The sequence below is a fragment of the Alligator mississippiensis genome, chromosome 11, assembly GCF_030867095.1.
Source record: "Alligator mississippiensis isolate rAllMis1 chromosome 11, rAllMis1, whole genome shotgun sequence".
Classification (NCBI taxonomy): Eukaryota; Metazoa; Chordata; order Crocodylia; family Alligatoridae; genus Alligator; species Alligator mississippiensis.
This window is the reverse complement of record NC_081834.1, coordinates 44,541,248-44,557,721: the sequence shown is the minus strand read 5'-3', so window position 1 is coordinate 44,557,721 and position 16,474 is coordinate 44,541,248. Positions and strand designations below refer to the sequence as shown.

The window sequence follows — 16,474 nt, the reverse complement described above, 5'->3', positions numbered from 1 at the left end:
CATTTGAAGGCAACATGGTGGTGGTGATGTTGTTTTGTCCAAGTCAGAGTAATAGATTCACAGATGGTGGTTTATTATTATTATTTTTAGTGGCATTTCAGGTGGTCTGTGCTTTACTTTCTATTAGTGCTATCAAGAGACTATAAAACCATGGAATTTGTATTTCAGGTTTTCTCCAGAAAACACGGAGCTCCTTACAACATTGGGGTTGCTGTATTTGCAGGTACTAAAATCTATTAGCTACTATGTAGATTTAATTGTATTTAAATGTCCTGATCGTATGTGAAGTTAATCTATGTATCTCCTTTTAAGTGTGATACATTTTTCTACAGGCTGCATCAGGCAGGATGGAACTTGCTCTTTTGTATCTTCTTTATTTACTTGGCCATTTAAAATAAAGTGCCTTGATTTCCTGGATCTGAGCCACAGCAGGAATTCTGTTTGGCAGCTGCTCTAATTGTGATACAAATCATCTCAAGTACAATAAAACATGACTTGTCACTCCCTGGTTTCTCAAGCAGGAGCTTAGCAAGCTACTCACCTAGAAAAAGAGCCATGAAATTGTGAGCTAATGCACCTTAGAAAAAAACAGAATCAATTTAAATAGCAAAAGCACATTTATTACTGTGGACTTGGGGTTACGCATGAAAAATCATCTTTCCCTGAAAGTGCTATCTCCTTGCAGTATTTGGTACAACCACAGTCTAGAGAACTACAGCACTTTCAGAGCAAAGGTGCAGTAGGCTCAGGTCAAAGTGTACTAGCAAAGCCATGGAAGAAGCAGAAGAGGGGAATTAAGGGATAGTGCCTCGACAGGGTTGTGTGACCAGAAACTTGTACACTCACATCCAGATTCACCAGGGGAAATTAGGTACCTAAAGAAGTAGTAGCTGCCCAAGTTGAACACTTAGGGTGCATCCCCAAGAGCTGGAACGTTCGTTTCCCTGGGGACAAACAGCAGCAGCCTGTGCACATGCACTCTGGTACATGGCATGTTGCCCCAGGTGAGGTAGGGGAGGCTGGGGCCAGCACCTGGGATGGCCCCAGCAACCTCTGGGGGCTGCAGCCATGCCAATTCAGGAGCAGAGAGCCTGGCTGGCCAGGCTCTGGTTTCAGGCTGCTCATGCTGCTGCCACATGCCCCGCCCCTCTTTTTTTTAGGCATGGACTGAAAAATTATCAGCACGGGGACTGCCTACATGTGTGGCCCACATGGTGTACAGCACAGCAGGTGGGTCTGCAATGCTGCATACCTCATGTGCTCGCTGATCTGGACATGTCTTTAGAGCCTTAACTCCTGTTTAACCTTGGAAGTATATGCATTCCCTAGGCATCTTGGTTTCTGCAGGTAGGCATGCAAAGAACCCCTCAAGCCCTGACCATGGGAACAGTTTGGGACCCATCTTTCAAACTGGAGCCCAGCTGCATTCACAAACTGCGTGACAGACATACCTGTGCTAGTATTGCCTGTAGGGCCCAGCTCCATAAACTTGTTCAGAGTACCGCTAACTCCACACAGTACAGAGCCAGGAGGGAAGTGCCACCCTTTTACCTCACAGGCTAGTAATCAATTAGGGCAGAGGTGTCAAACTCATTTGGGCCCGCAGGCCAGGTAAGCAGTGCAGGGCTCCCTGCAGGCAGGAACCAGAGTCAGCTGGGTCCAGAGAATGAGCGGCAGCTGTATTACTTGCTGCAGCTCCAGGAACTACAGCAACTACCACCACCTGCTCCACCCACATATTTTCAGCCCTGCAGGCCAGATGACAGCTCTTAGACCAAAACTTTGACATCCCTCGATTAGGGCACTCACCTGAGATGTGAATGACTCAGGTTAGGATCCCTCCTTTACTCAAGAAAGCCCCCTAACCCTTAGCTTTTAAGCTGTTCTGGGTTGGAAAATTCCTGATCTCTTCTGCTGAAGCTTTTCCATTTTCTATACTTAAACATACACTGGAGGAGAAACCAAAACCCAGGTCTTCCTCATCCCAGATGAGTCCTAGCCACTGAGCTAGAGACTTACATTCTCCTTCTCCCTGATGCTTAATGAATGATTATTTCATGCAGAGTGGAACAGCTTCAACAGAAGAGACTGATAGACCCACTCTAGAATACCCTGTAGCCTAGTGGTTATGGCACTCTCTTGGGATATGGGAAATGTGGGTTTGAACCTCCTCAGGTAAAGGAGGGATTTGAACTGCATTTCCCATATCCCAGCCATTAGGAAATTAAGTGAAAAGATGGGCACCAGCATCATTGCCACCACCTTCTCTTTCTTCTAACAAGAAAGAAAGGACAGACATGCTTGGGTAGAAGGAGCTCTTGGCTGTAAATCCCAAAAGGAGACAACTTTTCTCTAGCCCACAGAGAAGTGCCTGGGGCTGTGGGGGTGGGGGCTGGATCCAGCCACTCTGCTGTCCTCCATGTTTTCTACTAGCTGAGTTAGGCAGCTCCCTGCTCATCAGTGACTTGGGTAAAAACCAGTTCTGGAGCACTGATTTTTCCCCCACCTCCCCCCCCCACACACACACACACACTGTATAGGGAGCCTGAAAGTCTGACAGTTGTAAATACTACTAGGTGGCAGGGCATCTAGGGGCAAGGCTTGTCAATGCGAGCCTGTGTCCCCTGGTTAATTGAGCCCCAGCTTTCTACACTTTGACTTCCTTTGTTAACAACTTATTACATCTTTGGACTCCACAATTCACTTTAAAAACCTTTAAAGGCCGTCTCCAAATCCCTTACCAGTCTTGATTGTCTCTGTGATCTACAAGAGATATGAGACCGATTCTATCAGTGGTGTCAGTGCATCGGGGAAAGGGAATGGAGTTTGAATAGTATATTTATTCAAATCCAAGATGAGGTCCTGCCCTCACCTCATTCAACATGGTGTGGGTAGGCGGGGGGGGGGGGGAGTCCCTTGTTTTAGATTTGAGAATGGGGGGGCAGGGTTGGAGTTGGGTCCATAGCTGCTATCCACACCTTGCCTCTGCTTCTCACCACTACCACCCCACCACCTCTACTTCTTCCTGCCCCCACCCTCCTGCACCCCACCACTACTGCTTACCTTTTTGTCATGGCTCCAGCTAGGACTCTACTCTGGCCCAGAGTACAGAGCATGGAGCACATGCTGCCTCTGGCCCCCATCTGACCATGCCAGAGTAGTGGGAGGCAGTCAGCAGGGGAAGCAAGTGGCGGGGAGCACAGTGTGGGGGGCTCAAGCATGGGGAGGCAGTATGGGGAGGCAGACATTGGGGTACAAGAATCACTGGGAGTGGCTGGCTGCAGGGCAAGCAAGTGGTAGAAGGGACAAACAGCAAGGGGCAGAGATCAGGCTTTGCTGCCTACCCTTCTGCTGCTGGTGCGGGGAATGAATTTAAGATAACCCTCCAAAAATTAGATTCTGTACATGGAAAATTATAACAAATGTGTACATTTTCCATGTCTAGAATCTAATTATTGGGGGAAGGGGGGAATCTTCAATTCAGAGTCATCTTGGATTTGGGTAACCATTATAAATTCTTTGCCAAAAAACCCCACACTTTGGGACACACTTGATCTTGCTTACACAAATGGAATCTCTGGATTAGCTCCATTGAAACCAGTAGGTTATACATGTGACCATTTCTGTGCAGGCCTTGCTTGCTGCTGAGGGGTAGGGGGATGAATAGCCATCCAGAATGACTTTCTGTACAGCCTAAACCATTGCATAAATGGAGGAGTCTGCCTTTTGGTCTAGTTGGTCAGTGTTCGATTTCATGGCGTTCCCTGTGTTAGGTGAGTAGCAGGGATCCAGCTGGTTGGGGATTGTGAAGTAAAAACACTGCCTAGAAGGAAAAGAATAAAGCTAACTTTTTCTGAATTCCTTGCTTCTGATGATGGTGGAACCAGAATCTCTGTTATCTGGAACTAGTATATTATTTATTAACCCATCTGTGCCTGCATTTGAGTCTTTAGTTATTTATATATCTATTTATTTTTGCAGCTTGGGGCTTATCAGAAAGCATTTGAACATCTTGGAAATGCACTTACATATGATCCCAGCAACTATAAGGTACCAATAGGAGTAGAAAAGCGCCTGTTAGGTCACTTTAGGCTAATTCCTATGGAAAAGGTTTCTTGGATATGCTCAGCTCCTGAACATGGGGAGGTGGGAAGGGGCCATGCCCCAAAAACTTGTTCCAAAATGCATAGATTCATAGATGTTTGTGTTGGAAGGGACCTTAGCAGATCATTGAGTCCAACCCCTGCCCTGGGCAGGAAAGAGCGCTGGGGTCAGATGACCCTAGCCAGGTACATGTCTAGCCTCCTCTTCAAGACCCCTAAGATAGGGGAGAGCACCACCTCCCTTGTAAGCCCATTCCAGATTTTGGCAACCCTTACTGTAAAGTTCTTCCTGATGATTGACCTAAATCTGCTTTCTGTCAGTTTGTGGCCATTGTTTCTAGTTACCCCAAGGGGTCCCCCGGTAAACAGAGCATCTTATATTCCCTTCTGCCCCCCCCCCCCCCCCCCCGATTAAATGTGTAGGCGGCCACAAGATCACCTCTCAGCCTTCTCTTGCAGAGGCTGAAGAGATCCAGGGCCCTTAATCGCTCCTCATAGGGCTTTGCCTGCAGGCCCTTAACCATACGAGTGGTCCTCCTCTGAACCCTCTCGAGGTTGTCCACATCCCTCTTGAAGTGTGGCACCCAAAACTGGACACATGTCTGTGACCTTCATCCACCAGGGAACAGAGGATGTTATCTAAAGAGTCTTTTGGGGGGTTTTTTATTAAAAGTTGTGTGTTTTTCATAGTGAAAGAATGAACTTTTCTACAAACATCTTGTACATGTTGTTTCAAAATGATGCCATGTATCACAAGAGCTGTGTGTCCTGCTTCAGTGCGTTTGTTATACCTCTGCTATATTCAGAAGCAAAGCGCAGATGCAAGCAATGTTCTACCATGTTATCCTGTCCATACTTTCCTTTGTCTGCACAGCCCAGATGCAAAGTTCAGTCTCTGTCCTAGACCTAGTGTGTGTGTGTCAGGGGGTGGAGGCTGACTTGGTTAACCAAACATATGATCTTGGTTTTGTTCCTGACTCCTGAAGCTAATTCCCTGTTAAGACTCCAATGGGATTCTTCAGTTCTCGGTGACTATTTCCTCTTCTGAAAAATGGGGATAATCATAGAATCATAGAGAGAAGTTGGACTGGAATGGACCTCTAGTCTAAAGGTCATTTAGTTCAACCCCTCTGCCTGAGGCAGAATCATCCCTATCCAAACCACCCTATATAAATTCATTATCCAACCTCCTAGCAAAACCACATAGTCAACCTGGACATGGCACAAGACATAACTGCCACACCTAATCTGCCACAGATAAAACAGGGGGACCACAGTGGCCAAAGTCCTGCTTGCAAAGGTTCTTAAAATATGCTTCTCCCTTCCTCTCCACCTCCCTCTGCTACAGAGGGAGGCAAAAATTCCCACAGTCCCTGTCAGTCTGACCATGGGGCACAGTTCCTTCCTGACCCCAAATATGGCAATTAATCTGACTCTGAGCAGAGGGCAGGGAACTATGGGTGGCAAAGCAAGGTATAAGAATAAATCAAGTACGATGATGATGAAAACTTCATTATTCTTCCAGCCTGTGTGTCAGACTGCTGTGAGCTATTATGAATAATTTGACAAGCATAGTTCAGTTTTAAATTAATTTTGGTGAAATAGCTTTGTTTTTTTGTTCAATCGTGTCTATTCAGTGATTTGCAATGTCAGGTGCAGTCAGTAGTGTGAGCTAGTCAGATTTTGCTGGATATGTCTTGGTGCTAAGGAAGGTGTTAATTTCTTCTTACATTGCCTTGGGAATGTTTGTTTTAATCTGTTGGGGTAGGGAAGGGAGAAACTACGAGTACACAGACATTTTCAGAAACCAGACTTCTGGAAGCTGCAGCTGTGTTCTGTGCAGTGGACACTATTGGCTAGTCAAAATCCAGCATTAATGAGCCATGTCGGCCAGAACCAAATGCCCAATCCTCTCCCTTCATGCTCTTGAATTTCCCAGTTGTTCTGTATTATGTGTCTCACCCTGAAAGCCCTGATCAAAGGACTGCCAAAAGAAAGATGCCCTTCACAGCATTGGACTCAAAATGCTTTTAGTTCAGTGACTTTGTAGCATTTCCTTCCCATTGTGTATGGTGGAAGTGAGTGCCCTCAGCCAAACACTATTGTATTTTTTTACAGGCTATCTTGGCAGCAGGCAGTATGATGCAGACCCATGGAGACTTTGATGTAGCACTCACCAAGTACAGGGTTGTAGCCTGCGCTGTGCCCGAAAGCCCCCCGCTATGGAACAACATTGGAATGTGCTTCTTTGGCAAGAAGAAATATGTGGCGGTAAGTTGCCTTCCTTTATGTGTGGTTTAACTTTATTTGTGGAGGAAGAAGAATCTTTTTCATGTGGCAGAAGCTGGAGAATTACCTAGTCTGTTTAAGCCATGTCATTGAACAGTGCCATTCTCTTTTGCAGGCAATCAGTTGCCTGAAGCGCGCTAACTACTTGGCTCCCTTTGATTGGAAGATTCTGTACAACTTGGGGTTGGTCCACCTGACAATGCAGCAGTATGCATCTGCTTTCCACTTCCTAAGTGCTGCCATCAACTTCCAGCCCAAGATGGGGGAGCTCTACATGCTGTTGGCAGGTAAACTCTCTCTGTCTATGTTCCTCGTGGACATACACAGGTCAGGCATATCCTCCGTGGGACATGCAAAGTTTTAATAGGAGAGAGCCCAAAGCTGAAGTGTCAGCTCAGCACATCCATGTTTAGGAGTTTTTCACTCCTGGGTGACTTGATGGGTTTGAAATCAGATCAGTCATGACCACTCCATCTCATGACCCCCTTGTTTAAGTACAATTTTTGATACGGGTGGGTGTCCACCATCACAACCCAAGTCTTTGTTTGGTAACAGAGGGGCTATGGACACTGCACTGCTTTCCCAGCTTGCCTTTCAAGGAATCTGTGGAGGTCATGCAGGGAAGCTGAAACTTCTCTATTCATACAGTGACTTTTGGGGCCAGAGTGTGCGTTCCTGCTGTATCCACAGCCTGGCATTCTTCACCAGCACTGAATCTGCTTCTAGAAACAAAACTCCAGATATTGCAGCTTCAGTGGTGAACGGTTTGTGTGTGTTTGAGAGGAATCTATCTCGTCATCCTCAGTCTGACAGAGTTACTGAGAGATTAAATAAGGATCACCTGTATAGAAACCTAGCCTTTGAGCAGGCAGCTTAGCTGTAGAACACCTAAAATCTAAACGCAAACTGGGAACCAATGGCTGCATCCCCAGTTGCTTCCTGAGATGCTGCAATCATCCATGTGGAAGTGATTGTAGTAGCCCTGGACTCTGGATATGAGCAAGACATGCTGCGTCATGGGGACAGATTATGGCTGTCTGCAGCTGCCTTGACTGGCAGGTTTAATGAGACCTTTTGTAACCCAAGCATATTTACACCATGCTTTCAGTGAACTAAATGCTTTTAAATTGGCCCCAGAAGAGGTTTCTTTGCTGTATATTGGGGTCTCAAAGGGCAGTAGGATAAAGTGCTGACACTGAAAAGTACCCTTTGCAAGTGAAAAAAAGGAGAAAAATTGTCTACTGTTTTGCAAGAGACCTGAAATGCTTTTTTCTGGTTTTTGGTACAGTTGCTCTGACAAACCTTGAAGATACTGAGAATGCAAAACGATCTTATGAGCAAGCCGTAGCATTGGACCAGTAAGTCTTAATTGTGCCTGTCTCTGTTAGTTAAACAAGCTGCCTTCCCTCTCATACTTTGGGTCCCTTCTCGTACTTTGTTCCTTTGTAAAATCCTTTTGTTCCTTTGTAAAACCTTTGGGACAGGGGAGCATCCTTTCATTATTAGAGCCAAGCAAATAACTATGTGGTAGTTCTAAGAAATCAGAGGAGGGTTTTATTTGAAGAAACCCCAAACTGAAATACTTTAGAATTCAGTGGGCTAAAGAGAATGACTAGGTTCCAGTTCCTGCTCCACTGTATTGATGTAACCGGTTTGAAAGAGCTTCAACAAGAGAAACTTGGAGAGAACCACCTCCAAAGAGCCAATAGTTGACAGACTGGGGCTCTCTCTTAGGGAAGCAGAGGTCTGGATACAAGTTCTTACTCTGAATTGGGCAGCATGGGGAACTTGAACTCGTGTCTCTGACATCTGAGAATCTAACCAAGTGGGTTGTTGGGTAGGAGGTGGATGGCAGCAAAGCTGCCTCTTCCACCATTTTGTGAACAATGCCTGCAATTCCCTCTGTGAATTCCCCAGTCCCCAACCTCAAAATTGAACGTTTTGTTTTAGAAATGCCAGAATGAGCTGTTCCAGTGTTTCTGGGTTTTACTTTTCTTTTTCTGTTATTTTTGGCCAAATCATTCACCAATTTCAGTTTGAACCTGTGAGTAGTTTTTGGCCTCTCAAAAATGCATTTTTCAGCAAATTTGATGAAAACCTTGCACCGGTGTCTCCTTGCAAGTACATCAAGCATCTGCCACAATGGAGTAGTGGTCCTGATTGGGCATTCTGTTAATCTGGACAATCAGGCTGTGAGAAGTTATCACAGGAGGTTAACATTTCGTCTGCAAAAGCCACAAGGTGGCACTACAAAGCTTCAGTCAAGTCTCAGCTGTCAAGAGCTGGGTGGCAGGAATGAGATGGTTTTCCTTGCTTAGGGTCATAAGTATTTTTGAAAGTTGTGTACCCTGTAAAAAGGGACACAAGTTTTTCAGATACAACATAGGATATTTTACTGCAGTTTTCCTCTGCTACGTGAACCCTATAAGTGTCCCCTTACTCTATAGGTTATCAGGGATAGCTGTCACTGCTTGCTTGTATAGAAAAGCTCTTTAAATCAGTTAACCCAACCTATTTCTAGGAAAGGCAGTTGGAGTCACTTCAGCCAAATTCTTAACTAAGTTCAATTCATATGGGAAGGTGCTGCTTCATTTGCCACTACAGACAAACTCCTTGAAGCAGCCGGCCCTGCCATATCTGTTCCCTGTTGTAGTGTGCAAGGGGGAAAAGTCTCAGGCTGACTCTGGAGCCCACAGAGAATTTGCAGGCAGAAACCTTGCCAACAGATCATGCTTACAAGGGGTTCGTCTAGAGGCAAGGCACACAGAATTCCCCCATGTTATATTTATTGAATCCCTTTTCAGGGTGGAAGTGCATGTTCACCAATAACATGTCAGAGGTGACTCATAACACTACACTGGATTGTTACAGCAAGAGAACACGCTGCATTTATAAAACAAGCATCCACCGAATCATTGCCTGCAAGCCCAGCTGCATTGTCTCTCCTCACTTTCAGAATCCAAGCACTCTGGGCGTTTATACATGTACTCTGGGAGTGGGGGTGGGGAGGAGAGGTGCTTTAATTAGAGCGGCCCCAAGAACTGTTCTAAGTAAAGCTCCCAGAGGATCTTGTGTATCGGCATCCCCATGCTTAAAAATGGCAGCAGGGGTGCTTTAACTAAAGCTCATTCAATGAGCTTCAGTTAAAAGTGCCCCTGCCACCGTTTTTAAGTGCAGGATGCTGATAAACAAGACTCTGGAGTGTGCTGGAGCGCAATAATTACCATGCTCCGGCAGACTTAATTAATTGAGTCTGCTCCAACGTGCTGTAGTTATAGCACGTTGGAGAATCCTCGCTGTTCTTGTATAGGCGTCCTCTATGGCTAGTCGGGGAGGCAAATTACTTAAGGGAGAGCATCCAGGCAGCTCAGCAATGACTATGAGTTTGTGAGAGGAGATCAAAGAGCACAAATTGGAACTCAGCTTTACAAAGTCAGCCTAAATATCTGTCAGTCTTAGGATACTGGAGCCATGCACAATTACCAGAAAAACAAAACCTCATCAAAGCTGAAATTAGAGCTAACAGTCAGTGACTTCTGGGAGGCACACCCAGACTTTTTTAGCCTTGAATCTTCTGTGGTTTGTTCAGCTGACTTCTCTTGTAGTTTTTCCAGTTATTCTGTGCTTGAATCCCCATACCCACAGGCATTCTTTGCTGGCATATCTCGCACAGTTTGGCTGGGAAGATGATTGGAGTTTCAGTTTCCACTTTCATGAATAATTTTTATAGCAGCAGCATGATACTGGCCTGGGTGCCAGAGCAAGGTCTGGAAGGAAAAGGACCTTTTAGATGTCTTTATAAAAGATGTTGCTTATTCCTGGCACTGGATAGAATTTGGTTATTCTTCCTCCCACTAAAGATTCTCTGACCTGTCCAGACACTTACCCCTCTCTTAGGGAAAGGCTAATCTAATACAGAGAGATCAATCTAGATTTCTAACTACTATTCTCAGAAGTCAAATCTGGTCTTTCTTACCCCAGTTCACAGCTTTTATGCATTGCTTCCTGGGCTTTGATACTGGCAGCAAGGTTTATAGTTGTGGAACCATTGAGTTTCTCTATTAAAGTAAATCAAGGGTATCAAACTTATCTGGTGCCATGGGACAGATGAGTGACATGGGCCTAATCCATGGGCCAGATTGGATCAGCAGGCTTAGACTTCAGATCCCTGCTAGACCTCCTATGCAACCACAGCTCTCACGCCTGCCACTCTGGGATCCTTGCTGCATACAGCATGCATCCTGGAGTGAGCGGGGCAGGTGCTGTAGGCCACACTGTCCGTCCAGGGCCAGTACCACATGTAGTGCGGATTCCAGCCTGGCTACTCTGGGATCCGTGCAGTGCCCTCAGCAGCTGGTCCAGGACAGCACCATATGCAGTATCTGCTCCACCCAGTCTGGGACCCATACTGCACATGGTGCCTGTGAGAGTCACATGCAGCATAAGTCTCAGACCAGCTGGAGCAGACACTGTGTGTAGTGCATGCCTGGGGCAGGCAACACACATGCAGTTCCTAGAGTGGTTGAAATGGGTGTTGCTTGTGATGCACACCCTGGGCCCTGCCCAGTGGGCTAGTCTGGGTCAATTCAGACCCAGGGGTGGCATCAGGGGCTGGATAAGAGGGGTCTGTGGGCCACATCTGGCCTGCAGGCCACACATTTGAGAAATAAATTAATGTTTTGGGTCCTAAGTGCTGCTAGATCTTTTTTCTAGCAGTCTCCTTTGTTGCAGCATTTTTGCATCTGTTACCTAAGACTGGTCATGGTCTGCACATAATGTGATTTTCTATTTGTTGGACAATATCTGTAAAACTTAAGTCTTCAGTACCTAGGTTGCAGCCTTAGTGAAAAGCTCATAGTGGTGTTATAGTGGTGCTGGACTCCTTAGTCAACCCTGATAGTTCTGCTGCGCAGTAGGAGTAAGTGCCAGCCTCTCAGGCATCTCTGTTCATTGACTACACAAAACGCTATTATCCTGGCATGTGTGTTATGATAGATGTGCATGTCTCACCTTGGTGCATACATGTTATATCATTCCTCCCTGGGGAAGAACAATTATAAATTATGCTGTCACTCCACACACTTTATTAGCATCTCTTCCTTTAGAAGATGATTCTGATTTTAAAGAAGGCCTGGCCAAATGCAAGCCCTGGTTGTCTGCATCCTAGCCTGTGGCAAGAATGAATAGCAAACATCAGGTTATTTCGATTCCATGCTGGAAGTGGTTCTCTTTGGGTTATCTTTCTATATCAGAGATGAGGCAGATGTACTTTGTTCAGTTTTCTTCAAAAGCAAGCACTGAGCTCAGACTCCTGCTGCATTGTCAGTGCAGCCCTCAGGCAAAATGTGGGCATCCCACTTAAAACACAAAATTTGTTGTCTAATCAAGTTAAAAAAAAAAAAGACCTTGGCCACTGAATTGGAGTTCAGCAATAAACTGGTGGAGCACAGAGTTATACTTCTCTTAGTTGTTTAGATTGCTTATATCTCTGGCACTTGTTGAGACGGCTAGAGGGAAAAGTATAAAGGGCTGTTGTGCCTTAGCAAAGAGTCTAGATGCCTTGGAGAATGAGATTTCCAGGAGAGAAATCTCTGAAATGCTTTATCTGTGTATGCTACTGTCACAGGAGAATGGGAGGCTACACAGCAGAGCATGCTGACATCCGGGAATGCAGTGCTATGGGTGTCCATGCTTTTTTGTGCACATGCATTATGAGAATCCTTATTTACTGGATTACCTACTATTTATCTGAGAGGCTGTTTACACATGAGAAAGCATAGGGGGTTTTTGAGTGAGGGAGAGGGAACAGAATGAAAGAAAGAGAGAGAGATTTATTCTGCAGTACTCTGAGGCCCTGCTGGCTCTGTCTATAGCACATGCCTGTTCTGGAGTCTGGAACCACAGGGTCTCATGCCACCAAGTTGTTTTGTCCCATAATCCTAAGCAGGGAGCTCTTGGAAGACTGAGGTGAATCAGTGACCCAGATCAACTCGCATACTGTAAAGAGCCACCCCTCCCATACACACAGTCAGCCAGTGTGCACTGCCATGTGTATGGGGGCCAAGGCAGAGGCTTTGCAAGATCCTTCTGCCCTTATCCAACAACAAAAGGTGAGAAACATGGGGCAGATTTGTACTTGGAGAGAGAGAGAGACCCATGCAGCACAGCTCCAAGCTTCACTGATGAGCATTTATTCTAGCCAGAGACTTGAAGAGCACAGCCACAGTTCACTTCCAGTCATCCTTACACAGTCCTTGGGTACAAGAACACTTGGTCAACTAGGCTAGTCTGGTGGGGATACTGGGCTCTCAAAGGGGCTGTTAATGTTGAGATTGGCTTTGTATGGAAGACTATGGGCTCTGGGCACAGATTTCCCCATTAAACTGCTGGGAGCCTGACCCCATTTAAAACTCAGGGAACCAGGTGTGTACGATTGTCCATGCAAAACCAATTTCAGTGTTAATGACTCCCCCATCAGTCATGCTTGACCATAGCTCCACACCTGATGAAGAGCACAGAAGCTTATTGACCCTCTTGCTGTGTAGCAGCTCTGAAGCCAGGTAGCAAGTCAAACCCAGAACATACTGACATGCTTCATTTCTCCAAGGCCACTTCATCACTGCATTTCAGTTTACAGCCCCAGCCATTTTACTGGTGGAATTGGTCCCAAAAGCTCCATGCATTTTTTTGAGAGTGGGAATGGGCGAGTGCTTTATTCTTGCTCAAAAAATACATGAAGCATTTTTATTTAAAAAGCAATTTGTCATCCAACAGAGAGCATGTATGTCAGCATGAAAGGTTAAAAGTGACTGAAAACAAGGGTTACAAATTTAATCTTCCAAACCACCTTAACTCTAGTATGATGGCAGTCTCCATGCATCACTCTGATCCCTTGTTCTCCAGCAGAGTCACCAGGGTTGTTACAGTACCTTGTGGCTTGTTTGCTCCAGCTTTGCTTGTTGTGCTCAGCTCTGTATTGGGCTAGTCAGGGTTGATTCACACAGATAACTTAAGACTGTAGCTCTTTGCAGCGTGTATCATGCAGCCTATGTGGTGTATTTGCTACAGGTGCAATCCCCTGGTCAATCTGAACTATGCTGTCCTGCTCTATAATCAGGGGGATAAGAAGGGAGCACTTTGCCAGTACCAGGAAATGGAGAAGAAGGTCAATGTACTGAAGGAGACCAGCACTCTGGACTTTGACCCTGAGGTAAGTTGGTAAGAAGTAGCAGATGTGAGCAAGTAGCTGTGTTGTTATGAGTAGCACTAAAAGAGCAGGAGGTTCAGCTTTTGAGGCCAAAGTCCACTTATTAGAAAAAGAATGCTGTGAGCTAGACATGTATAACTAGACCAGCTGTGCCACGAAAGCTGCCTGCTTCATCTCAGTGCTAATAAATCAGGCTTTTCAATCAATAAGAAACAAGGCAGGGTTCCTTCTCAATTAAGTGAACAGATTAGCAGAGAGGTTCTTCCGTGTGTTCTAGCCAGTTCTGTACAATTTGGTCCTTTAAGCTACTGGTAATGAGCGAAAGGCAGTGTCTGGGTACAGCCCAGCAGACTGCTCATCTGAAACTCTCAGCCATCTCCACAGGGGTGAGTCTACAGCTGTAATGTACAGTCAGTTTTAAAAAAAGGTGGCCTGTGTGATATAAATATAATGGGTGGAGGCAGAAGCTTGTCTCCTGTGCATAAGTGTTTATAGCAAGACTTGCCTTAGCCAGCTGGGAAACACACTTCTTTAAGCTAATTCCTTTACCTCTTTCCTGCCACCCTTGCTGAAAAGGTCAGTCTTCTAGGGCAGGGGTGCTCAATCCTCAGCCTGTGAACCAGATCTGGTTCCCAGAGCCACGTCATCCAGCTGATAGAGCTCCCCACAGGTCTGAAAATTTGACAGCAGGAGAGTGGTGCCACCACTCCCTTGCTGCCAAATTTCTGGGTCTATGGGGAGCCCTGCAGGCTGGATAGCATGGCCCTCCCCACTACAGGATGGTGCAGGGGAAGAGTGGGGTGTCAGGGCCCAATCCTGGGGTGCAGGGGCCCAATCTTGATGTGCATGGGTGGCACAGGGCCCCTGAGCCCAAACTTGGTGTATGGTGGCCTGCTCCCAGTGTGCCAGGCAGAGGCAGTGCAGGACCCAAAACTAGCACATGGGGCTGATCCAGCCCATGGATCAGCCTCACAGCAGTCATTCAACCCATGGGGCCAAAACATTGAACACCACTGCTTGTTGGGTGATGCTGTTCTCTTATTGCTTTGCCAAAACTCACAAATGGAAGCTGAAGTTCAGTGATTCGGGCTGGGCCTGGCACTGCTGTTCTGTCTGCCTTATTGCATTCCTGGTAGCAATTATCTCTTGCTGTCTATTGCATGAGAAGATGGTGGACATGGCCCAGAAGATGGGAGCTGCTCTGCAGGTGGGGGAGAGTCTGGTCTGGACTAAACCTATTAAAGATTCCAAATCAAAGCAGCGAGCTGCATCTGGCAAACCCTCCAGCACTCAGCAGCCTTTGGGCTCTAACCAAGCCCTGGGCCAAGCTATGTCTTCAGCAGCTGGGTATGGGAAGACTATTCAGCTTTCTTCAGGTAAGTCCCTCTATGGGGTAGGTAAGTAGGAAAGGAGGGAATGTTGGAAGGTACAGCAACTGGGTAGGCATGTCCCGTTCTTTGTATATTGGTGCACGGCACATGTTAACAAGACCCTTAGATGGTGGTACAGTATAGATCTGAGAATTTAGCATCAGCCAAGCCTCACTTCTTGAGGTAAAAGCACCTGGAACAAAAGGGCTCTGCCTCTGGTGTCGGGGCCGCGTTGCACTGTAGGGCTCTCGCACAGTTTCTGAAATCTGGCCCTGTGTTTCTTAATGTCCCTGACACTTCTGAACCATTAATTCTTCCCCCCATGCTCTGGGAAGGAGCTGGTTCCAGGAACCAGGCCTCTTGTCTTCATTTGTCAGACGACAAGAGAGCTGACAGAAAAAGAGCGAGGGGCAGGCTGCTGGGAGAAGGGAGATGTCTGATGATGTCCAGATCACATTGGCAGCACTCAAAGCCCTCCTTTGCAATGAAACCTGGCTTTCCTATTCTGAGCTCCATCCTACTCAGGGCAGTCCAAGAGAGAGAGATCCTCAGCAATGAAGGAGCAATTGCAATATATGAGGAAGGTGGGGGGCTACCTTCTGACCCAGAGCTTGAGAGACTGAACTTCCTCTTCCCTATCCTATTCACTCTTTGGTTTCGAGGAGAATGTTAGATAGCACTGCTTGGGGGGATGCTTTTGCTCAGGTAAATCTAGTTGCAAGGGGCTGAAGCAGGCAAGAGGTTCTGTAGCCCAGGCTCTGCTTCCCGCAGTTGTTTCCAGGAAAATTTTAAACAAAATATAAAGAGAATGAATTGGGTTTTGCCTGCCAAAATGTGGATCAGGGATATTTTTTCTTGCCTCTGCAGCCTTCAGCCCCATGCCAGAACACGGAGCACAGCTCCTTTGCAACTTCAGTCAGCATTCAGTTCAAGTCTGCATGTAAATAACTACTTGAGCATATAACTAGGTCATTTTGATTACTTTATGTAGTTTTAGTTCTTACATATCTGCTTTCCCCACAGACTCTTACTGCAAAAACAGTGGGCTGTCTCTATTTCCACTTGAGTATAATCCAGCCCTACTTGAGACTCTCCGAGGGGGGAAATAATACAAACTGTTTTGGGCTCCTATTGGCTTTGCAGATCGGATTGGTCACTGCATTTCATTTCCATTTCTGTAAAACAGAAATAAAGACCTCTAGGGGCTTTGAGACCAGCGGCTGGTGAACCTGTAAGAATGTAGCAGTATTGGCAAGCTAATTGCGATTACAGACATGAGCAATCTGCAAGTAATTCATATCCAGTCACGCTCCTGTGTTTTTCCTCAGCACAGTGAATTCTTGCAGAAGAGAATAGACAGGACACCAATGATGTAAGGGATGCAAGAACATTGCAGAGACCATTTATGGTATCCCCAACTGCCCCTCTCTCTCCTCATGGCTGTCTCTATGAAAGTAGAGCTTTATTTGCTTTACTTAACCAATGTCCCTTCCATTCAGCACTGT

The 16,474-nt window shown here is 46.2% G+C and overlaps 1 protein-coding gene across 4 annotated transcripts in view; it reads left to right on the top strand.

The window, feature by feature from the left end:
• Positions 1-16,474, top strand: part of BBS4 (Bardet-Biedl syndrome 4) — an 80,110-nt gene that overhangs the window by 52,425 nt on the left and 11,211 nt on the right. For all 4 annotated transcript variants that reach the window (XM_019499344.2, XM_059714920.1, XM_019499343.2 and 1 more), the window contains 7 exons: positions 169-223; positions 3,982-4,050; positions 6,222-6,374; positions 6,508-6,679; positions 7,681-7,750; positions 13,461-13,602; positions 14,768-14,975. In XM_019499344.2, coding sequence (XP_019354889.1) covers positions 169-223; positions 3,982-4,050; positions 6,222-6,374; positions 6,508-6,679; positions 7,681-7,750; positions 13,461-13,602; positions 14,768-14,975 — 869 coding nt within the window. The remainder of the gene's footprint in view (positions 1-168; positions 224-3,981; positions 4,051-6,221; positions 6,375-6,507; positions 6,680-7,680; positions 7,751-13,460; positions 13,603-14,767; positions 14,976-16,474) is intronic.